The sequence below is a fragment of the Panthera tigris genome, chromosome D1, assembly GCF_018350195.1.
Source record: "Panthera tigris isolate Pti1 chromosome D1, P.tigris_Pti1_mat1.1, whole genome shotgun sequence".
NCBI classification, from domain to species: Eukaryota; Metazoa; Chordata; class Mammalia; order Carnivora; family Felidae; genus Panthera; species Panthera tigris.
The window spans coordinates 112,411,810-112,434,734 of NC_056669.1; the positions used below are offsets into that span (position 1 = coordinate 112,411,810).

The 22,925-nt window shown below is 68.5% G+C and overlaps 2 protein-coding genes across 2 annotated transcripts; one reads left to right on the forward strand and one right to left on the reverse strand.

Moving 5' to 3' along the window:
* The first annotated feature begins 1,038 nt into the window (after nucleotides 1–1,038).
* Nucleotides 1,039–1,939, forward strand: PHLDA2 (pleckstrin homology like domain family A member 2). Its single transcript, XM_042958968.1, has 2 exons — nucleotides 1,039–1,482; nucleotides 1,667–1,939. Exon 1 carries the CDS (start codon nucleotides 1,073–1,075, stop codon nucleotides 1,466–1,468), a length of 396 nt encoding a protein of 131 aa, XP_042814902.1. The 5' UTR covers nucleotides 1,039–1,072; the 3' UTR covers nucleotides 1,469–1,482; nucleotides 1,667–1,939.
* A 1,895-nt stretch (nucleotides 1,940–3,834) lies between these two features.
* Nucleotides 3,835–21,665, reverse strand: SLC22A18 (solute carrier family 22 member 18). The gene is made up of 11 exons (XM_042958945.1): nucleotides 21,419–21,665; nucleotides 18,982–19,079; nucleotides 18,559–18,774; nucleotides 18,060–18,220; nucleotides 17,573–17,705; nucleotides 10,203–10,321; nucleotides 9,397–9,504; nucleotides 8,497–8,597; nucleotides 6,261–6,362; nucleotides 5,939–6,059; nucleotides 3,835–4,070 (listed from the first exon to the last, which is right to left on the reverse strand). The coding sequence occupies exons 1-11, from the start codon at nucleotides 21,560–21,562 to the stop codon at nucleotides 3,892–3,894; spliced, it is 1,482 nt and encodes a 493-aa protein (XP_042814879.1). The 5' UTR covers nucleotides 21,563–21,665; the 3' UTR covers nucleotides 3,835–3,891.
* Between the last annotated feature and the right edge of the window lie 1,260 nt (nucleotides 21,666–22,925).

Below are 22,925 nucleotides of genomic sequence, written 5' to 3' on the forward strand. Positions count from 1 at the left end.
GGTCACCGCCCCCAGGGGGCTCCGTCCTTCCCTGTTCTGTGCGCAGTCTCCGCCCCCCCCCCACCCCGCCCCGCCCCACCCCCACAGCTGGGTTGGGGGGCTGGGGGGCCCTGGAAGGTGGGTGCTCTGGAGCGGTCCCCGCCCCCAGAGACCCCTTCTGCGGAGCCGGGAGCGGGCAGCCGTCACTCCTGCTCCCGTAAACCCTTTAGAGGAAGGGAGGAAATACCCATGACTCAGCCGCCCCCGCCGCCCCTCTCCAGGCCGACCCTCCAGCACCCACAGCGCCTAGGGCCGAGCCCCATGGGGCTGTGCAGGCGATGGGAGTCCTCTGCCCAGACGCCAGGAGGACCGAGGGAGGAGGACAGGCCCCCTCGGGGTGCTGTTCCAGCACTTGCCACGTGTTCCCCAATCTAACGAAAGTGTTACTGTCCCCATGTCACAGAAGAGAAAGCCGGCTCGGAGCACCTGCTCTCCGGGTAGGCCCGGCCCAGGTGGGCGAGCGAAGGTTCCCGCCAGGCGCGGCCCGCAGGAGGGTGGGGGGTGAGGGGCAGGTGGGAGACAAGGCCGGCCGGGCAGGGCCATCGGACGGTGTCCCCAGGAAGGGTCCCCAAGGCGCGGGGGGCGTCCGCCGCGAGCCCTCGAGCGGCGGGCCTCGCCGCCGGAGCGCCGGGAGGGTGGGCGTCCTGGGCCGGCTCCGTCCCCGGGTGCTTCCCGGGGCTCCGGGCCGTGAGTCACCGCGGGCAGGGCCGGCCGCAGCGCATTCCTCCGCGGGGCCGGCGTCCGGGGCGGGGTTGGCGGGGCGGGGGGCGAGACCACAAGTCACCCCACGGGGCCGGGGGGCCGGGGCGGCGGGGGAACGGGAGGGGCGCGGGCAGTCGGCACCGGCGAGCTGACAGCCCCCGGCGGTCCTGGACGGCAGGGGCGTGGCCTCTGGAGGGGGCGGGGCCCCCGGGGGGCGGGGCCGGGCGGAGGCGGGGCCGGGGCCCGAGGGGGCGGGGCCGGGCGCAGGCGGGGCCGACATAAAGCGTCGCCGGGCCGGCCGGGGCGCATCGCCAGCGCCGCCGCCGCCGCCATGAGGACGCCCGGCGAGGTGCTGCGCGAGGGCGAGCTGGAGAAGCGCAGCGACAGCCTGTTCCAGCTGTGGAAGAAGAAGCGCGGCGTGCTCACCCCCGACCGCCTGCGCCTGTTCCCCGCCGGGCCGGGCGCGCGCGCCAAGGAGCTGCGCTTCCACTCCATCCTCAAGGTGGACTGCGTGGAGCGCACCGGCAAGTACGTCTACTTCACCATCGTCACCACCGACCGCAAGGAGATCGACTTCCGCTGCGCGGGCGAGAGCTGCTGGAACGCGGCCATCACGCTGGCGCTCATCGACTTCCAGAACCGCCGCGCCCTGCAGGACTTCCGCAGCCGCCAGGAGCGCGCCGCGCCCGCCGCGCCCCCCGAGTCCCGGCCGGCCCGCGCGCCCTGAGCGCCGCCGCCGCGGTGAGTGCGGGGACGCCGTCCGGGGGGGGGGACGCCGCGCCGTCGAGGGGTCCCTGGGGCGCGCGGGCCGGGGCCGTCGCTCGCTCCTCCCGCGTCTGGGGCCTGGGGGGGGGGCGGGGAAGGGGGACCCACAGGCCGGACGCCGGGCCGCCAGCTCCCTAACCCTCCTCCTTCCCCCCTACAGGAGCCACTCACTCGACGACGAGTCGGGGGCCGCCCTCCCGCCGCCCACAGTGAGGACAGAGGCCGAGAGCCATGTCCCTGTCCCACAGAGAAGGACCTTCCCGTGCGGAGCCGCCGAGCCTCGGCCCGCTGAGCGGGCGCGTTAAATTATCAGACTATCTATGTATTTATTTTGATGGTTATTCGTCGTGGAACCGTCTGTCTTCATATGTAGTGTTTGCATCAGTATGTTCATTCCAAATAAACCACCTGACCCGTTCCCTTTTCTACCAGCCGCTGTGGTGCCGTGTGACCTTACTGCGGGAGGGTTGGCAGCCCTTTCGGTGGGGGTGGGAGTGGGGGTGGGGAGAGCCGCCACCCAGGCGGCCGAAGGGCCGGGAAGCCAGGGCACTTTGAATGAATGTAGTGTCATCCGCCGGGCCGGGTCCACACCCTCCTTGCCAAGCAGCCTCTCCAGAGGCTGGGAAGTGCCCTGAGGTTTGGCCCTGGCTGACTTCTGCTCCTGGGCGTGTGTCCGGAAGGACGGGGCCTGGTTTCGCTCAGGGAGGTCACTCCCAAACTGCCCCCCTGAGGTCAGGGCACCCCCTGCACCTGAGCTGCCCCTGCTCCCCACGGCCACCTGCCCCCCACCGCCCACATGCCACCTGTGCTCCCAGCCCCCCATTAGGGAGCCCTCAGCCCTCCGGCTGTGCGCCCCCTGTGCTCCCCTTGACCCCAGCCCTGCTGGGGCCCGGGCAGCTCCCCGCAGCCCCCACCAGGCCCCGCTGGCCCGCACCCACGGTGCTGGAGCGGGGAGGCGGCGGGGCCTCCGGGCAAGTGGGGGGAGGCCGGGGCCTCCTACTCCTGATGGTTGGCAGCTGGCGAGCCCTCCCTGTCCGGCGGGGTCCCCGTCCTCCGGAAGTCAGGCCGGCCGCCGCCGCGAGTCCAGCACTGCCTGATGGGAGGACACCCGAGGCGCGTTCCCGCGAGGAAAGGTGCACTGGCAGTGACCAAGCCGGAGCGCGGAGGGGGACCCTGATCTCTGGCCGCTGAGGGGCCTGCATTTCGGGGACACTTCTGGCTGGAAGGGCGATGCCACGTGGGGGAGGCAGCGGCGTCGGGAGCAAACGACCAAACATCGGGCCCTGATGTCTGTCCCTCACACCCTCACACGGGACCGGGGGAGCCGCGCAGGCCTCCACGCAGGCTGGGTCCCAGGGCTCAGACTGGGGAGGGGCTGTCCCTTTGCTGCGAAGCCCAAGGAAACCATTTCCTGCAAGGAATTTTCTCCCCAACGGAACAGCACTCCTTACGAAGTCCCTGAGCCAGTGGGGGACTGCACTGGCCCCCGACGGACCCCTGTCCTGCCCCTCCCTGGAGACCTGCCCAGACCCTCACTGGGACAAAGGGTGAACGTCAAGGTGAGACCCCCTCCCCCCACCGCCCCATCCCCAGTGAGGTTCACAGGCAAGCTGGTCTGGTCTGAGCTCTCGGGCCGGAGGGTGGACGGACCTCTGCTCTCTGAGGCCCTGCTGGTTGGACCATGGAATTCTGGGGTTGGGGGTCCTGAGTTGTGAACTAGCTTCTTTTACAGGCAGCCCGTGGGGAGGTGGGGAGTGGCCTTCATGGTCTCAGGGTCACCTGCCGACCCCACTGGCATTGTTCTGTCCACACTGGTCACGCTGGCCCCCCTGTGCCCAGGTGCCTTCCTCCCTACAGCTGGGTTGAGGGGGGGGAGGGGGAGGGGGTGGGGCTCCCCGGGCCTGGGTCCGCTGGCGGGCCATTTCCCTGGGCCTCTCCGCAAGCCTCAAACTCCTCATCTTTGAAAACAACCTGTTTCCATTCACGTGAGGTGACTGACAAGGGCAAGCAAGCAGGCAGCGCGCTCGGCCCCGAGGCCAAGCCGGTGGAGGACTGGGGGCGGGTGGACAGCTCCAGTCTCGGGGGGTTTGAGCAGAGCTGTCTGGGCGGCAACAGGGGGGCCTCCTAGCTGGGGACGGACTCCTCGTGGGACGGACTCCAGGCGGGGGAGGGCCTGTTGCACAAGGACAACTTGGGTGATCAGGCTCTCTCCAGAGCCCTGGGGCCCGGCTGCATGCCCCCTCTTCCAGGAAGCTCTCCGGCATCTGACCCTCCGTCCCTCCATGGCTCACCCCCAGGTCCCCTGTTTAACCCACGGGAATTTGCAGGACTCAGGCTGGAAGAGTTTATTGCCAGTCTGTGCCCTGGGGCCACTGGTCACCGGACTCAGTCCTTCTTCCGGGGCACAGGCTGTCTCCAGAGCACGAGGAGGACAAGGAGGTTGATGGCAAACTGCACGTGGCCAAAGACGGGGACCCCAAAGCTGCGGTACAGGAGGCCGCCCAGGGTGGGCCCCAGGGTCTGAGTCAACGGCTGCACGGTGGCACAGAGGCCCAGCATGGTCCCTGAGGGGTGGGGGTGGGCGGCAAGTCAGGCTGCCCTGGCCACCCGCTTCCCGGACGCAGCCCAGGTCTCCCGTGTTCACCGCCCCCAACCCTGTCCCCCAGCTCCCTCCACCCAGACTGCGCTTTTCGGACCACCCAGCCACTCAGGGGCCACACGGGTGCCTGCACCCTGCCCCAGAAAGCTCCCAAGCCCAGGAGGAGCCCCGGAGTGGAGCCACAGGTCACGGGCCAGGCCCCGCCCTCTCAGGCCGGTTGAGCCTGGAGAGAGCCTCCCTGACCTGGGGACGGTGGGCTTGGGGGGAGATCCTCCTGAGCCACAGAGTGAGGGCTGGGGCTGGGGTGCAAGGCAGGCTCCCCACAGCCTCCACCACCCTCCTACCGACTGGAGGATGCCCTCCGCAGGACCGGGGCGGGGTCCTGGGGGCCCTCGAGGGGCGGCCCGCCCGCCTCTCTGCACCCACGTCCTCCCCGGGCTCACCTGGCCGCCTCTGCCCCCGGCTACCTGACTCCCCTGTCACTAGGCCCCTCCGGGCAGCTGTGTCCTGTGTGTGCGTGCGTGTATTGTCAAGACGTGCGCCCAGAGGGTCCCCGGCTCCGGGGGCTCAGGGCCCCGCTCCGCTCGGGTTGCCGGAGAGCCCGCCGGGTGAGCTGGGAGCGGCCTGGTCCGGCCCCGCCCGGGCCCAGGGCCCGGCGTGGGGGAAATTTAAGAGCGGCTTCTCCCATCGCCCACACGCCCTGCAGACACCGGGAGCGATTACCGCCCCCTCTGTGGTCTCGGGTTCCCAGGCTGGCGCTGGGAGCCAGCTTCCCCGTCCCTCCGAGCCGAGGGGCGGGGCCTCAGGTGCGGCCCCGCCCTCCTCCCTGCCGGGCCCTGCCCCCATCTCTCCACGCTTCGTTCCCCGGCGTCCTCCTGGCCTCTCCTGGGGGCCGGTCCAGCGCTCCAGGAAGCCCTCCGGGCCCTGCCTGGCCTCCCCGGACCAGAGGCAGCCCTGAGATGCCACCTTGCAACCATGGGCCATCGGGTTCCCATCTCGGCCTCTAGAGCTCAGCCTGCCCCTCCCCCCTTGGCAGACAGGCGGCGAGAGCTGGAGCGAGGGGTGGCCGGTCGGGTGGGCTCTCTAGCCTGCTGGGGAGTTCTTCAACCCCAACCAGCCACAGGAGCCCGTGGGGCCACCTGCACCATTGCCCCCGGGGGCAGGGCAGGGGCGGGGAGCTGAGTCTGGACAGGAGGCTTGTAGGCCTCTGGAAAGAACGCTGGGCACAGAGTGAGGGCTGGGGGATCCCCTGTCTGGGGACACCCGTGTCCTACGGGAGGGGGGGCGCTGGGGGCTTTCTGGGTTTAACCGGCTGCGTGCCTTCCCCCACTCACTCAGGGAGCACGGGCACCCCCGACCCACCCCGTGCTGGAGGGGGGACCCCGCCTCCCGGCCTGGCAGCCCCCTGTGCTGACCACGCTTGGCCCCACTGGGCTGTCTTCCCAACTGGCCTCTTCAGGAGCCTTTCAGTTCCAACCCCCTCCACACCTCGCCGAGCCGGGTCCTGGCCTGGAATGTTCCAATCTTCCCCTTCCTCTTTGATAGGGAAACCCTGCCCCTGCTTCACAGCCCAGCCAGACAGCAGCTCCGAGAAGCCCCCTTTCCACCCCCCAGGCCCAGCCCAGCCTGGTGGCGGCCAGAATTCTCACCTGAGCCATCTTGCAGCCCCCCCCCCCACTTGGACCCCGGGCCACCCACCCCACTCAGTACTCACTGGGTCTGGGCGGACCCAGCCTGAAACTGGGGGGGGGGGGGGAGCTGCTGCATCCGAAACTGCCCAGAGAGCTTCCCAGAGAGGAGGCCCCGGGGGTCCCCTGCCCCTCACTGGCTCACCCGTGTCTGCGGCTGACACAGCCTTGGTCAGCATGCTGTCGGTGACCACGTTGAGGGCACACAGGCTGAAGACCAGGCCAGGCATCAGGAGGCAGAAGTGGAGGACGTCGGACATCAGTGCCTGGCACGGGACAGGGAGGCCACGGGATTGGGGGGGCCACGCAGGACCGGGGTGGAAGGGCCCATCCCCGGAGCCCCATAGAGCCGGCCCCGGGGGGAGGGGGCCCTGGGGCTCACATGCAGCCTGGGATGTGCAGACGGCTGGGGTGATGGGCCCGGGACCCCGCTGTCAGTGGGGTGCGGCCCCGAGGAAAGTGCTCACCATGGCCGGTCCCACCAGGACGAAGCCCAGCACGCTGGCCCGGAGCAGCGCCCTCTCCGAGAAGCGACGGCTGAGCCGCCCGATGACCAGGCCCTGAATGACCTGGGGAGACAGAGCGAGAGGCCGGCTGGGAGGGGTCTGGCCGGGGGTGGCCCCCCCCACAGCTGGGGACCCCCTCCCGGCCCTAGCAGCCACCCGGCCGGAGAAGAAGGGCGGGTCCCGAAGCGGCCAGGTCCTCGGGGGGCGGGGTGGCCTGGGCACCGCACGTCGGCACCCATACACCCGGACAGTCATCTCCGAAACGAGTCCCGTGTCCTTAATTTCCAGCGCGATGAACACATTTTCATCAAGCGAAGGCCGACTAACTGCTCACAGGCGGCTTCGGGGGGGGGCAACGGCTTCCTCTGCGTGGACCCTCTCCACAGCCCCCACCCCAGTCTGAGTAAATCCAGGTCCCTCCTGGCCCTGCGGACCCCCCGACATGTCCTCCGAGCCCAGTCTGCTGCCTCAGCCAGCTCAGCAGCTGGCGTGCTCCCCACCCCAGGGCCTTTGCACTTGCAGCCCCTCCCGACCCCCACCCCCCCAACCGACTGTCCCATCTAAAATTGCACCTCTGCCCTTCTGAGGACCCTTATTCTCCTCTGACAGCTCATCACGCCTGGCCCATGAGATGAGGGTAGTCGGGGGCTTATCTCTGTCTCCCCCCAGCCCTGTACGATGGACGCTTCCCACCACTGTGGTGGCACCGTGCCTGGGGTGGACGTGAGGGCCACGTGGGGGCTCTCGCAGGACGGCCTGCGACAGACAGGGGTCTGCAAGTCCGCTGGGGTGGTGACGCCATCCCTCAGGACCGTCTGGGCTGCCACTCCCCCCAGCCCCCCACCCCAACGCCCCCCACGGGGAGGGGGATGCCGTGGTCCCCTTGGGGTCAGGCTGCAGCCGACACGCTTCGGGGTGGGGCAGGAAATGGTTTGCGGAGGGAGGCAGCAGGTGGGAGCCCAGCTGTGGGGGCGCCCAGGCTGCCTCTTGAGACCCTCGGTGACCGGCCCTACCCCGTGGGGCTGGGGGCTGGGAGGTGACTGGCAGAGGGGGCCTCAGGCCTCTCCCTGTAGACACAAAACCCCACCCTCTGCCCGCAGAGGTTCCAGACGCAGCTGGGGCCTCAGCTGCCCCCGGGGGTCGCCCGGGTGCTGGAGCCCCAGGCCCGTCTCGGGCGGGGCCACCATCGGGCACCTTGCCTCGGGCCAGGCCGGAACTACCCGCGTCTGTCCCTGAGGGTCTTAGGGCGTCTCTTGGCTTTCGCAGAGGTACAGGCCTGGTCTCCTGGGTCTGGGAGTCTCCAGGGCAGGGCCCCGGCGGGCTGGAGCGGCCATTTAGAACCCGCGGCCCCCAGCTCTGGAGAATTATCATTGTTCTCAGTCTGTGGCCCACCGGCCGGGCGGCAGCAGCCCTGAGGCCTTCCCGCCCTTGTGGCTGCTATTTTCGCACCAGGGGTGAGACCCGTCCTGGGCCCAGAGGCGTGGGGAGCAGATGCCCAGGAGGAGCTGGGAATGTCACACGCTTCCCTCCCCTTCAGACGGTCCCAGAATAGCCCCTCCCGCACTCCGGCTGTCGCCACCTGTCCCTGCGCCCCGGGCCCTGGTGCAGATGCCCAGGAGGAGCTGGGGCCTGGGAGACGGGCCGCCCCGTACCACCGGAAGGCGGCTGCCCGTCTCAGGGCGCCTCGCAAGGACCGAGTGACCGTCACCTGGGTGGGGCTTCCTCCTCTTCTAAGAGCTTGGCCGTGTTAGCTCACCTCATCGGCCCAGCCACCCCACAAGGGTCACTCGCTTGATGGGCAAGGAGACCGGGGCTCCAAGGGCCCGAGGAACTTGCCCGCGTCTTGTCACGTGCCCTACCACCGGCTCTCTCCCGCCCTGTCCTCCTGCTGGGGGGGCGCCCGGCCGCACACTCGGAGGACCGTGCACCCTCGCATGCTTCCAGACAGGAGGCCAGGGGCTCGCCGGCCTCCTCTGGGTACCAGCCCCCTCCCTCCCCTCTCCGGGGCAGACGAGTGTGCAAACCGGGCGCAGGCCCGTTGGTGGCTGCCTCGGGCAGGGACGGGAGGGCACACTCCCGGGGGCAGGAGGGCAGCCGGAAGCTAACGGTACAGAACAGCGATGGCAGGCGCTCAGGGCAGCGCCCTGCGAGGCCCGTTGGGTCTGAGACGCGCCCCGCGTGCCCGGCACCCACTCACCATCTGGAGAAGCCCGAAGAAGGACAAGAGGTAGCCGGCCTGGGCGGCATCCAGCTGGAAGAAGTCCATGGAGACGATGGGGAACATGACCATGAAGAGCCCTGGGAGGGGGGTTCAGGGAGGGCGGGAGACTGTGGGGCCCTGGCGGCCTTGCCTGCGATTTGGTGGCTCTCTGGCACGGGAAGCGGGGCCCCAGGGACCGAGGTAGCCCGTGCGCAGGAAGGTGCCGGAAGCTACCCCGTGGCTGGGCGGGAGCCCGGGGCATCCTGTGCGAAGGCGGTCGGGAGGTGGGGGGCCCGGGGCTGACCGTGTGAGAGGATTTGACCCCGGACCCACTGGTGGCCCCCGAAGGCCCCTTCGACCGAAGTCGGACCGGAGTCTCCGGGCGCCGGCCCAGCCAGGCGGCCCCCTGACTCAGCCTCCAACCCCGCTGCCCGGACCCCGAGATTTGCAGCACAGTTTTGCAAGAAGCCCCTGCGGGTGAGGGATTAGCCCTGGAGCACCAGCACGCAAGCCTCGCTAATTTGTTCTCTGCGCTGCCCCCAAGGAGAGGACCCCGGACGGGGGCTGGAGGTGGGTGCTGGGCACCCCTGAGGGTTCGTCTCAGACGCACCGCCTCCCCTGCTCTCGGACGGACCCCGGGGGGCTTGCCAAGCACAGGGCACTTCGGACTGTGCGTGAGGGGGGCCCTGCGGGGCTGCAGGGAATGGGGCACCGCTTTCCCCTCCTCCCTCCCTCCCTCCTCCACTCGGCAGGAACCAGGGGGCCGCCCCTTCTCCAGGACGTGTGTGAAGGGGAAAGCGTGCGGCCCGGGATACAGGGCGGAGAAGGGGGACGCCCTGACCGCAGGCCCCCTCCCCATGGCCCCGAGCTCTCAGCTGCACCAGGTCTGGGACTCACCGAACGGGAGGCTGGACGCCACCTTGATGAGGAACACGGGCAGGACCCCCGACTGCAGCAGCAGGCGGGTGATGGCCTTCAGGTCAAACACGTTGGCCTGGGGTCCGCCTGGGGGGACCCGGAGAGGCTGGGCAGGCCTCAGCCCATTTCCGGCTCCCTGACCTGGTCTCGGCCGGGCTGCAGGGTCCGGGAAAGCACCCCGCACCCATGCCGGCACCTGCTCTCAGCAGATACTCCTCCCTTTGGCCGTGGCACCTGCTCGTGGGCTCGGGAGCCCACAGGCCCCGGCACCCCCCTTCGCTGGCCCCTTTGGGGGCACCGGGCAGCTCGTCACGCTCCTAGGGCTGAGCCCTCCGCCCCCGCTGACCCTGGAGCCCCCGAATTCTGGGAGGCGCTCCGGAAACACAGTGCCTCTGCTGTCGGGCCACCTGGCCTGGCCCTGGCTCCCCCAGCCCATGTGACCCAGGCAGTGGCTCGTGGGCACCATGGCACCTGGCGATTTGGGACTCAGGAGCCTGGCTAACCCTGCCCCGTGGTCCTTCCCGTCCTCCCCGGGCCTCTCGCCTACATCTCTCCTGCCTCCAGCCTCAGCCTCTCTGATGTCCCGCCCCCCCCGGCCCCCCCCCCCCCCCCGCCAGCAGACAGGAAGCCACTGTCGTGCATCTTGGCCTTGGTCGACTCTCCCTGCAGGGAGGCCCGGGGTGCTGGCTGGGGAGGCGGAGGGCTCAGGCCTCATACCCGTCCGGCGTCCAGGTACCGCGTCCCTGAGGGGGCCGGCCTGGCGGGGCGTCCCAGGCGGGGCTTACCTGCGGGGACCGCCCGGTCGTGGGCACTGGCCCCTTTCGTGCTAACGGGGATAAAGGTAAAGCTGAGGACAGCTCCCACGAGGTTGGCCACCAGAGCCACAGTCGCGGGGCAGTGCATCCTGGGGGCGACAGTAGTGGTCACACAGGACGTGGGTCCCAGGCTGTGGGCACCACACGCGGCCCCTACCGGCCCCTTCAGCCACAATGAGGTCTCAGCAGCTGAGAACCGCTCAAACCCCACCAGCCATGTCCCCACGGCCTGTGACCTGGAGGGAGGGGACGGGACCCTCAGGGCGCATTCATTAGGTGACAGAATGAAGGGGCAGACGAAGCCGTGACCGGGTCCGACGGTCACACTGCAGCGGCGGCTTTCGGCAGCCACAGCACGTGGGCCCCGGTCCCCGAGCGCGAGCCCGGGAGGTGAGCCCCGGCGGGCTGGGCGGGGGTTCTCCCAGGAGGTGTCGAGGGGTGGGAAGACCCCCAGGGGCCAACCCGGTGCCTGCGTGGTGTGCACCTGCTGCTCCCAGCCGGGGCAGGGGCGTTGGACACCTGGGGGCCCGCGCCTCAGCCCCGGGCGGTGTCTGGACGGGGATCTCCCTGCACAGCCCTGGACAGAGGACCAAACGTGTTCCCAGAGGAAGGGCCCTGCCTCCTTCTGCAGGGGCCTGGACTGGACTGGACTGGACGGGCCTCCCGGGGTGGGGGACGGCTCGACTGTCCCTGTAGGTGACGCTTCTCTGTCCCTGGGGGCTGATGGGGAGACACACGCCAGGCGGCACTGGGGCCGGGGCGCCAGGAGGGGGTGCCGGCGACCCCGAGGTGCAGGGGCGGGCCGGGGCTCGGGTCTGCATCTCAGCTCTACCTGCACGAAGACCATGGGACCCCGCGCGGCCTCCTCTGTGTCGTGGAGACCGGCACGCCTCCTTCCCTTCCCTCCTGGGGAGCGCTCCTGTTCCCCCTCGACCTGGGGGGCGGGACATTCCGGGCTGGGGGAGGGGCTTTGGGCACCACCCTCAGGCTGCCCTCCCTCCTGCCCGCCCGCACCGAGGACCCGGACTCGGGAGGGCCCTCAGCTTCCGAGAAAACCCTTCCGGGCTGTGGGTCATCAGGTGGAAACTCAGGCCCTGACCCCTCCGGTGACCCCACGTCACCTGACAACGCTGGCCCTGGGGCCAGCCCTCGTGACCGTCCCCGTTTCCTCCTGCGGGCCAACCGCCCCCTCCTGGGGTGGGGGACGGAGGGAGGAACACGTGGGAGCCTCTTACTGAGCCAGGCTGCTCGGCCCTTCCAGGCTGGTGCCTGGCCAGAGAGCCCTTCCCCTCAGCGGCAGCGGGAGCTCCTATGCACCCTGCAGGAGCCCTTCTCAGTGCGCCCTGGCAGTCCTCCCCAGGGGGCACTCTGTCCTCTGAGAGGGGCTCGCTCCTTCAGACACACGGTGCCTGGCCCTGAGGACGACAGCCTGGGCGGGACCCCGAGCCAAGACCGCGGAACAGGTGAGAGCCGTTCACCCGCACGCAGCCCTGACACCTAGCTGAGCGGAGCTCCCGCTCAGGGCCGCACAGCATGGGACGAGAGGGGAGTGGGTGTCCCCTGCATCTCCGAGCGAGGCCAGCCACAAGCTGAGTGCCCCCGCCTCGCCCCCCAAGGCTGCACGTGTGCACACGCAGACGAGCAAGGCACACACACGTACACACGCGCACACAGGGGTGCACACACACAGGGCTCCTGTGGGCAACCACAGCCAGGAAAGGCCCTGTTCCCCGTGGGGTCAGCGAGGCGTGGGGGCGGGGCCGCCCCGTGTCCCCAGCCAAGACCTGCCCAGGCGCACACAGTTGGTCCAGCCTGCACGTGCTGCGGACCCCCCCCCCCCCACTGGCCCATGTCAGGGCCCCCGGCCGACTCCCACTGCCGGGGATGGTGGGCACCAGGCTTCCAAATGAACGGGAATTCCCACGGACTGACGCCCCGGGGAGGGACGAGGCCAGCACGGACCAAAGCCCCCTCCTCCGCTGGCAGGAACTGATCTGTGACGTGGGCAGGGACACCCCGGGCCCGGTGGCTGTCCCCAGAGAGAAGGGCCCTTTCTTCAGGACCCGCACGTCACTGCGCGGGGCCTGGGGGGCAGGGACAGAGCCTGCTTTCTTTGCCAGATGCCCCGGAAATTCGTGGGAGCAGAGGCGGCCACTTAGGTGGCTATTCTGGGAGGTTGGTGACAAGTGTGGGCTGGGTGGCAAGGAGCCAAGCCCCTTCTTGTGGGCTCTCACCCCCCCCCCACCCTCCCGGCATGCTAGCTGGTAAACCGAAGGAAACACAAGGACTCTGGGGGCCCCGGAGGGAGTCGAGGGGCCACAGCTTCCCAGGGGATGTCGGAGGGAGGGAGTGTCCTTCCTCCACCCACCCTCACCACAGGCCCCCTTCCAGCTCCCCCAGGACAAAATGCCAGAAAGACCTCATGCCTCTGCGTGGAGGGACTTCTCAGCCCTTTCTGGCCTTGTGCCCGCACGGGGTAGGCGGGCGGGCACTGCTCTGCCCTCCCGGACGAGACTCGACGCCCCTCCCCAGGGACCTTCGGGTCAGTGCGCCCCTGAGCACGAGGCAGAATCAGCTCCCTTGCTGGGGGCCTCCTGCTTCCTTTGTGCAGGATCACGAGGGGCGTCTGTGAGCCGTGGTTGTTGGCTCATTGGACGGACGGGAGGCTGGAGGGATGAAGGCCGGGAAAGGACTCCGGGGCAGAACTCCGGGCACCAGTCTTTTGTCCCTTTGCCCTTCCCGGTGGCGACCTTGCTGGGTGACTTCCTTTCCTCAGATGCAAATGAGGGCCACCCTCCCCGGGGACACCCTGTCCCCATCCCCCATGGGCTGCACGGGTCCTCGGGGGCCGCCTGGCCGTCCTGGAGCCCAGCCCACCGGCCTCCGTTCGTCACGGCTGGTTGCCCACGCTGGTCAAACGGTGCAGGCTGCAAACGCCACCTCTCACCTCTATCTCGAGGGCCTGGAGTTTGCCAAGCCGACAGAATCAGGAGGGCGGTGGGCTGGGCCATTGGCCCACCCTATGTGGACTGGCCACAGGGTGACAGTACTCGGGAAGCCTGGGCCACCCTCCCTCCTGCTCTGTGGCTCCCCTGGCCCAGGGGACGCAGGGCCTCCCGGATGGCACCCCCCTCTCCTATCCAACCCGGAGGGCAGGCTGGGGTCAGCTGGGGCCCAGCCTCATGTGACGCTTGGCTGTGAGGGTCTCCAGAGAGTCACTGGGCGTCCAGCCTGGGGCTTGGGGTGAAGTGCCCCTGCCCTGCCCCATCCACATCCCATGATATTGTGGCAAGAACAATGTCTGAAAATGGAAGTCTTTGTGGGGCCACTCCTGATTCAGCCTCCCTCTGGCTTCTGGGTCCCAGAAAAAAGGCCTAAAAGCCTTGTCTGGCCTAACACTTTGCAGCCCTCTGTGTCCCCAGAGCACCTGATCCCTCCAGTCCCACCCACACAGGCCTCCGAACAAGCCCCAGGCCTTTTCCTGCCCCAGGGCCTTTGCACAGGCTCCCACTCTGCCTGGAACACTGTCTGTCCCAGCCCCACCTGCAGTAGCTGCCTTCTCTCTCACTTCTCGGGTCTAAGCTGAGCTCGCTCTTGGCCAGGTGGGCCCTGTGCTGTGTGTACTTCCCGCTGCCCGGAAAACCCAGGGTCTCTCGGTCAGGTCTCTGTGTCCCCCTGCGGTGGGGAGGCCGCACACCGGGCTGGCCCCGCACGGCCTCAATGAGCCATCGTGAGCACCGAGTCGGGCAGGCCGCCTGGCTGACCCATGAGTCACTCCTGTCCCAGTGTGTTTACTCATTAACTTCCAGGGGAAGCGGCCGTGTCACCCGGGCGGAAGCCCTCTGTCAGCAGGATGAGGGCTTCCTGTTCCCCGGCCAGACCAAAGGCTGAGACGGAGTCCCCAGTCTTCAGGGCTGCAGATAAGGAGTATAATAAATCCCCTCGGAGTCGCCGAGCGCCCCCTGGGCAAAGCTTGCCCTGGAGCCAGAGCGGGGCCCCTCTCTCCCGCGTTAGCGCCCAGGAGGGCCGCCAGTGACGGTGACACCATCGGCACCATGTCAGTTTGCCTGACCCAGCCCCCAGCCGGGCCCAAATCCCCCCGAGCCGAAAGGAGTTGCTACCCTCGGGGGCATCTGTCCAAATCCCGACCCCTTCCAGGGGACGGAGCCCAAGCGTCGGAGCCCAAGCCTCGCACTCGGCGGGGGAAGCCTGTCCGCGCTGACTCCAGCCATCAGGCCTGGGGGCTGGCTCGACGTTCGACGGGGACCCCCGGACCCCCCCCCCCCCCCGACCTGACTCAGCTGGGCTCCGCAGGCTGGTGCTGCCTACCGCCGAGGCCCAGGGCGCACTTGTGGGAAGGGCGTGATAGAGGCCTCCCCAGGCTGTGAGGCGCTGGGCTCAGGGCCATGAGTCACCGAGCGGCCCCCACCTGCTAAGTGACTCAGGGCCTGGGCCCTGGGTAGGAGAGCTCCAGGCTGAGCCGAAACCAGTTCTACCGGTGCCCGCCCCACACCCGGAGGCTGCCAAGGGCACTTCCTCTCCCCTCACCTGCTCCCGGAGGTGGGGGGACACGGCTGATGCCTTTTGGGGGAGGGGTCACCGGGGCACGGGAGGCAGGAAGATGGCAGCCAGGGAGCCCTCACAGCGTGCCTCGGTTTTCACCGAGGAAAAGGAAGGAAGGCGGGATGATGTGGCCCTCGCCACGGGGCTTCGGGGTCCGGGAGCCCGCCTCCCCCGAGCCTTGGATGGGGAGGCTCACTGTCTCCGTGGCCTCCGTTTTCCCACCAAAGGATGCATAGGGTTATAAAGCACCTTCGATCTTGGGATGAAAGAAGGCAGGGAAGTGAATGGATATTTCCGGAACATGAGGGCAGGGGCGCAGGCAATCTTGGGGGAGGCCCAGGGGAGAGGACAGTGAGTTGTGTCTTCTGGGTCAGCAGCTGGGACGGAAAAAAGGAAGGTGATGACGAGAGGGGACGTGGGGGGGGGTTGGGGGGGGACAAGAGGGGGCGTGGGGGGAGGGCTGGGGGGGGTGGTCCTAGGCTCGGGCACAGTTGCAGGCCCCACAGCAAGCGAGGGTGGGCCCATTTCACGGGTGAGAGCACCTGTCAAGGTGACCACGGTAACAGGCACCTGGCTGTTGAGTCCAGGTAGGTGGGGCAGCGTGGGGGCGGGGAGGCTCCTCCCGGCCCTGCCTCTCCCTCTCCCGCACACTCTTCACGCCCTGACGTTCCCCTCCCCCCCCGCCCCCGCCCGGTACACCCTCCCGACCCTCTTCCTTTTCTCCCAGGGAGCACAGAGGCTCTCTTCCTCTTGCTCCTGGTCTAGCGACTGAGGCTCCCATCACCCCCAGCGGCTCATGTGCCGGCAGAACCCATGGTCGCTGCCGCCCCTCGGAGCGTCAAGGGTCCTCCCCTCCTTGACCTGCACACCTCTCGGCTTCCGGATGTTCTCCTGGATCTCCTTCCCTTCTTGCCCTCACTGTACCCCCTCCTTGACCCCCGCTTCTAATGTGACGTGCCAGGTTGGGGCTCGGGGCTTGGGGCTCAACCTGAACCCGTTCCTGGGGCTTAAAAACCACCCACCTGAGGACACAGCCCTGCTCTGCTCACTATAGGTCCCCTCACTCAGCTGCCCGATCCATAGCTGCCTGGAGGGCCTAACGGGCACCAGACTCAGCCCAACGGAGACCCAACTGCCGCCGGCATGGCGGATGGCTCAGATCTCAGCAGGGTTCACGGCTCCCCCCAAGGCCGGCCCCAGAGTCCAGGCGTGGCCTTGAGTTCACACCTACATCCCAGCCATCAGCAAATCCGAGGCAGACCCCGCCTCCTGCCCACCTCTGCTCCCTGCCCTCCCTGCTCCCCACTCCATCCACATCGGCCTCCCCGGTCGTCCTGCCACCCCCCTCACCTCCTGCAGGTGACACCCTGGTGACCACCTGTCTGTCTGGCCCCCGATCGTGCTGTATTACTTCTCACACCAGGCAGTTCACCCTGACCCTTTAGAAATACGTGTCATTTTCATTTCCTCCGAGGACCCGGCCTGTCCTAGCCACCACGGTATCCCAGAACCTGGAATCCCAGGGCACCTAGTAGCTGCTCAATAAATCCCGGTGAGGAAGCAGATGAAAGGAATTCTGCCTTCCCCCCCTGCAGCCTCCTGGCTGAGGTGCTCCGTGGAGACAGACATCTGCACCCCAGACTCTGATGAAAATCCTGGGGTGGGGAGCTGGTGGAGCCGGCCACGGGACCCTCCCCTTCCCCCGTCCCTGCGGATCAGCCGTCACCCGCTGCATCTACCACTGTTGGGGGCTGTCTGGAGGCACTGGGGGAGCCTGGGGAGACCGATGCCCCCAGAGGCCCAGGGGCCAGCACAGGCTCATCCGAGATCAGAAGGAGGGCTGTCCACAGAGGTGCCTGTGTGTGTTCCTCTGTGTGTGTGTGTGACTTCAGAGACCAGCAAGGTTCCTGTCCTGAATAGGGCCCCAGGGCAACTCCCTAAGGCCGGCGCGGGTGGGTCCCCAGCTGGCACAGGGCCTCCCATCCACAGCTGGGCACCCACATTCCAGACCAAAAGCAAAGACTTGAGTCGAAGGAAGGCAAGGAGCAAGGTCCACTCCTATGAAAGAAGCCGATTTTGAGTGGGTGTTGGGGCTGCTGGGGAGAGGGAGGAGGAATGGGGGTGGGGCAGCGGAAGTGAGGATCCCCGCCCACGCCTGGCAGGGCCTGTCCAGGGCTCGGTGTCCTGGGTTCAAGGTTCCTCTCTTCTCCCAGGGGGCACTCCAAGGACTGCTGCTGCAGACGGCTCTGTGCAGTTACGGAACCACCCACAGGCTGCCCTCGAGTCCTCCTGCCCGCAGCACCCCCATCGCAGGATGCCCACTGGTCATCCGGGGACCCCGCCTCCAGGGCCTGCCGTCCAATTTCTTCAGGTCCGGCCTGGTTTTCATGTGACCCGGGCCAGCCGCGTGCGTCTCCCTAGCCTGGGACCTCCTGGTGCCCTCCGTGCTGCCCTGGCGCGCACCCTGCGGGACTGCACGGGCCGCGCCACCTGCTTGGGTCGGCTCCCGTCCCTGCCCTGTCCATCCTGCCAGCCCCGCCCACCCGCTCGCCGCGCCCCCTCCGGCCCCGCCCGCTCACTAGCCACGCCCCCTCCAGCCCCGCCCACCGCGTGGGTCCCTGCTGCCCGTCCCACACCTGACCCAAGACGTTCCGAGGCCCGGCGAGGCGGTCGGCCTGGGCCCACCCAGTCTCGGCCATCCCGACCAGCACCCGCACCCCGCTTCCTGGCCCGCCGCCCCCCCCCCCCCCAGCCTGGTTCCAGCCTCGGCCACTCACCCGCACGTGGCGCTCAGGGTCCCGCCGAGCAGTGAGCCAAAGATCATGCCGACCCCGAAACACAGGCCGAGGCGGCCCAGGGCCGCGGGCAGCTCCTGGGGCTCAGACAGGTCCGCGATGGTCATCTGCGCGACTGGGTGCGGGGCGGGGACTGAGCCGTGCGGCCCCCTCGCGGAGCCCCGAGCGGCCTAGGCCCGGACCGCGCCCCACCCCGCACCCTGAGGGTGCCCCGCACAACGCCGCCTCGTCCACACCCCCCAGGACCTACTCCGCACCTGCACAGGCCACGCCCCCCACCCTCAGCCACCTGCCCGCCCCCCAGGCCACGTCCCCATGTCAACCCCCCCCCCCCACCTCGGTCCTGCTCTCTGGCCTAGACTGGTACCCAGAGGAGACCCGCCCCCGCACCTCCCTCAGGTCGTGACCTCAGCCCCCACCCCCACCCGCAGTCCTCCCGCAGCCCCAGCGGGCCCCCGCCTGGCCCTACCTGGCATCCCCTGCATGAACGCGACAGGCAAGGGCGTGGCGTAGAGCAAGGCCACGCCGGGCAGGGCCGGGCTGCAGGCGGCCGCCAGGAGCAGGTAGAAGGCAGAGGACGCCAGGAAGGTGAGCGTGAACGCGGCGCGGGCCCCGCGCCGGTCGGCGAACCTGGGGGAACCGAACCTGTGATGCTCACAGATACCAAGCAGGTCCTGCCAGCTCTGCCCCTGACGCCCGCCCCCTGGGGCTGCCGAGGAGCTAGGCCGCAGGGGTCTCCTCTCGGAGCCTCAGTGTCGCCATCCTTCCAGTGGGTCAGCTTTCGGCGACCTGGGGGTGTCTGGCCCAGCAGGGCCTTCCTTCTCCCTTTGAGAACACCTTGCGGGCTCCAAAGGGAGCAAGGTGCGTGTGTGTTGTGCAGAAAGTGTCTCCAGGCTCCTGCCCTGTCTCCACCCGGCCTCCGAGCAGGGCCGTGAAACCCTTGGGAGCCCTGCTCGGTCCGACTTTACCGCCTCTGGAGCCCCTTTTCTGGACAGTTCCCCCGAAGATCTGACGCCTGCCACGTGGATCTCCACCCCAGGGTTTGCGGGAGGATGATGTCTGCCCTCATGTCCCTGAGCCCGGGGCCCCAGCAGCGCTGAGGCCGGTGGACGTGTGGGGGTCCAGGGGGGTCGCTGGTGGGACCCCCAGCTCGGCAATGCTGGACGTTTCCAGCCACGACAGCCCTGCCGGGACAATCCCCTCTTTGGCCACAAACCAGAATTCGTGGAAGAGGCGGGCAGGGCCCCGGGGAGCAGGGGTCCCCGGCATGAAAGGGACTATTGTGCCCAGTGTCGGTCTGAGAGGCTGGCACGACCCAGCCCCTGACCTCCGAGGGGCAGGCCCGGGTCATCGTTGCGGGGAGGGCCCCCAGACTCCCTGCCCCACGGTACCTGCCCAACACGGGCCCGCCCAGCAGCTGAAGCGCGCCAAAGGTGGTCTGCAGGTGGCCAAAGGCGACGGAGTCCAGGCCCAGCCTCCGGGTCAGGTACTGCAGACACAGGGGGGCCCATGGGAAGGGTCAGGGTCTGGATCCAGGGTCCCCGGAGGGTGAGGAGGGGGAGAGGTGGCCCTGGGCTGGGCGGGAGGGAGCTGCTCTGACCCGTCTGCGGTGGGTCTGGGAGGGGCCTGGGGCCTGGGACTCGGCTGCGTCTCCCACAGCGAGGAGACCTCGGGGCCTCTGGGGCCAGGCTCTAACAGGCAGCGGCTGGCCCTCCTTCCCCTCTGCGGGGCGCACCTCAAACAGGTGGGGGGGGCCCCCAGCCCCCACGGGTTTAGCCTCGTTCGCCCAAAGCTGCCCCGTGGACTGCAGTATCTTCCCTGAACGACACAGGCCTCCTCTCTGTGGGTTCCAGCCTCTCCCGGCCCCTCTGGAGCCACGCCCACCTGGGGAGGTAAAGGCAGCGACCGGTGTCTCTCCAGAGCCCTGGAGGCGCTCGCCCTCCTGCCCGAGCCTTCCTGCTGCTCTGCGCCTGTCACTCCAGGGAGCCTCGCTGGGTCCCCAGGACAGCTGCTGTCCTGGCACCTCTCTCCTGAACTGCCCCCGGCTCTCCACTCGATGTCCAGAAGCATCTGGCATGCAGCACATCCAGAACGGACTCCCCATGGCCTCCCCCCAGGACCGGCCACTCGTCTCCCTTGCTGACACCCCCCCACCCCCGGCAAGGGTTCAGGTCCAAACCCCGGTGTCTTCCCTGAACCCCTCTTTTCTTGCACAGCCACATTCTTTTTTTTAAAAAAAATGTTTATTTATTTTTGAGAGAGAGAAAGCGGGGGAGGGGCAGAGAGCGAGGGAGACGGAGAATCCCCAGCAGGCTCCACGCTGTCAGCACAGAGCCTGATGCGGGGCTCGAAATCATGAACCGTTGCATGGCCACGTTCAATACATCGGCAGCTCCTGGGCTCACCCTTCGCAGACCTTGAGGCCAGCGGGGCCTTCCCCGTGGCCAGCATCCTCCTGGAGTCCTGGCAGCCTCTCTCTCTGGCCTTCCCTCCTTCTCCCCTCCACTCACTCCTCTCTAGCTGCACTCTTCTCACTACTGCCCCAGGGCCTTTGCACTAGCCAGGCTTGCTCTTTGTTTCCTTTAAGCCCGCCTTCTCGGGAAGGCCTTCCTGATCCCAAAGCCGCCACACGTCTGTGGGCAGCCCCAGCACCCCCCGCACGCCTCGTGATCTTACGCACAGCACAGTCTAAGGACGGTTCAGTCCCTGCCCGCTGTATTCCAAGTTCTGAGAACAGGGTACACACAGTAGGTTCTCGATGGGCATTTGTTGAACGATACATACAACATCCACGGAGAGCCGCCCTTGCTCTGTGCCTTTAACTGTTCTCTCGTCGCTCCCTGCACCAACCCTTCCAGGGAGGGACATTGTGACCCATTTCATGATGGGACCTCAAGGCGTCCGCCCCGGCCACCTGGCCGCTAAGGAAGGGAGTCAGGGCTTGGACCGGGCCGTCTGGTAGAAGTGAAATGGGCTTTGGGGCAGGGGTCAGGGTTCGCCACCTGGCTGGGGGCTCCTGCCATGCCCACAGCGGCCCCCTCCCAGCCAGATCCCCAGGCACAAGTCCGCTCACGGGAATCCCCTGGGGGGCTTTAGTGGCTGTGCCACGGCCCCACCCAGGCCAGACAGATAAGGGGCGCTGGGACGTTTCGAATCCCCCCGGGTGCTGCTGCCCTGAGAGCGTGGGAGCCCGGCCAGCCCCACACGGGTCTGTTGAATGAATAAGCAAGGGTGAAAGGTGGGATCAATGAAAAGTGGGCGGGCGGGCCCTGAGTGCTGACCATGGCGCTTAACCAACCGCCTGCCCGCTCCAGGCAGCGCTCCAGGCCGGGGGGTGGGGGCAGCAGAGGAGGTGATGCGTCAAGCCCCGCCCTCTCGGTCCTGGTCGGGGAGACATGCGGCAGGATGTGGGGTGCGGACATCGTGCAGGAAGGCTGGCCAAGCAGGCCCTGGACGGAGGGTCCGGGCGGGGGTTGGGAGGGGAGGCTCGCTGCGGAGAAGGCCTGAGCGGAGGCCCGAGCACAGGAAGGACGGGAGCCGAGCAGGTGTCCCGGCGGGTGGATCCATAGGGCAATGGGGCCGGAGCCAGGCCGGCCGGGGGGAGGGGCACTGCCACGGGGCAGGGCTGGCTGTGCACCAGGGCACAGGAAGTGCCCACGGGCGGACCGGGAAGCACGGTCCCCGGGTCCCTCAACCTGTTCAGCTCCGTGCGGTGGGTGGCTTGGGCGGCACCGGCCCCACCCCCGGGGCCCCGCTGTTGCACGGATGGAAGCCGAGGGGGACAGTGCGGCCGTGCTGGTGGCCAGGCTGCTGAGGGCGGGCACTCACCGGCATGATGGAAAACCGCATGAAGAGGCAGGTGAGCCCCAGGGTCACCAGCGCATAGGTGAGTAGTATGACCCCGGGACGGCCCAGAGCGCCTATCTCCCTGGAGTAGGGGCCCCGGCGCCTGGGGGCTCCGGCTCCCTGCATCCTGGGCAGGTGCGGCGGGAGAGCCTGGACGGATCGGGGCAGGAGGCCGGCACGGTGCGCAGGGGGCAAAAGTCCTGTGGTGCCCGGCGAGGGTGCTGAGTCACGGGGCGGGAGGCGGGCGGTGCTCACCTCTGGGACAGGGCCTGTGGGAGAGGCCAGTGCTGCAGGACCCCCGGGGAGGGCTTCCGGCCGCTTGCTGTGTGACCTTAGGCGCCTCCCCAGCCAGCTCCGGGGCTCTGGGCACACAGCTCCCCGGAACCTAGCCTGAGTCAAGCTGGGGGACCCACGTGCCCCATGCAGGAAGGCACCAGCACCCCATTTTAAGAGGGAGGGCCCATTTTAGAGGCCCAGATGGGTGCTGACTGTAGTTCAGGTAGGTGCCCCCTGCATGTGTGGGGCTGATGTCTTTGGGTCCCTGTTGTCGGGCGAGGGGCGCCTCAGGCCCACGGTGGAGCCCTCTCCACCGGGGGCGGCTTCCAGAGGCAGGTTTGACACCCTTCACCCAGCCCAAGGGGGCTTCTGGGGTGGCCGAGGGTGGGGCGGGGCACAGAGCAAGGCCTCGTGTGCCCTCTAGCCCCCCACTGGCAGAAACTAGACTTTGTGGGGCCAGGGAGGCCTCTACAAAGTGTCACCAAATTAACACCCGACTGTCAGCTGAGCCCCGAGGGTGGCCTTCAGAGTCTGGGGTCCAGGGGTGGGAGTGGGGCTGGGCAACAGCAGGAGGAAACCCAGGGCTGGCCCTTCTGGCGCCCTCCCCCTCCCGCTTCGGGGAGGCTGGGGGGTGGAGGCTAGAGGCTGAGAGCCGCGGGTCAGGGGCTGTCAGCCGGCCGCTCACAGGCTCCACACCGTAAGGGGTCCTGGTCAGGGGGGTCCTCTCCACAGTGACCTCAGGTGCCTGCCCGGCCCTAGGGCACCGCTCCAGCGGGGTGAGCCCTCCCGGGGAAGCTCCGGCCTGGCCCTTCCAGTGCTGGGCTCGGGCACCTGAGGTCTCCCGGTGACCTGAGGCCCTGGCCTTCCTGGGGTGACCCGGCACCAGCTTTCTTGGGGTAACCTGGGACTCTGGCCTTCCTGGGGTGACCTGGGGCACCCACCCTCCCTGGGGAGCCCCAGCCTCACCTCCACTTACAGGCCCAGGGGCGTAGCAGCCTGCCCCCCGCCCCGCCACTTCCCACACAACCCCTGCTCCCACTCAGGTGGGGCGGCAGGAACTCTGACTTTTAGAGCAGTCGGGGCATGGGGTGGGCAGAGGGATGGGAGCCAGGGGCTGGAAAGGAGAGGAGGGGAGAGGGGTGGAGGGAGGGAAAGGAACGCAGGGCTCATTGTCTGGCCTGCCCCCTCTCTGGGGTCTGCACAGAGACCCAGA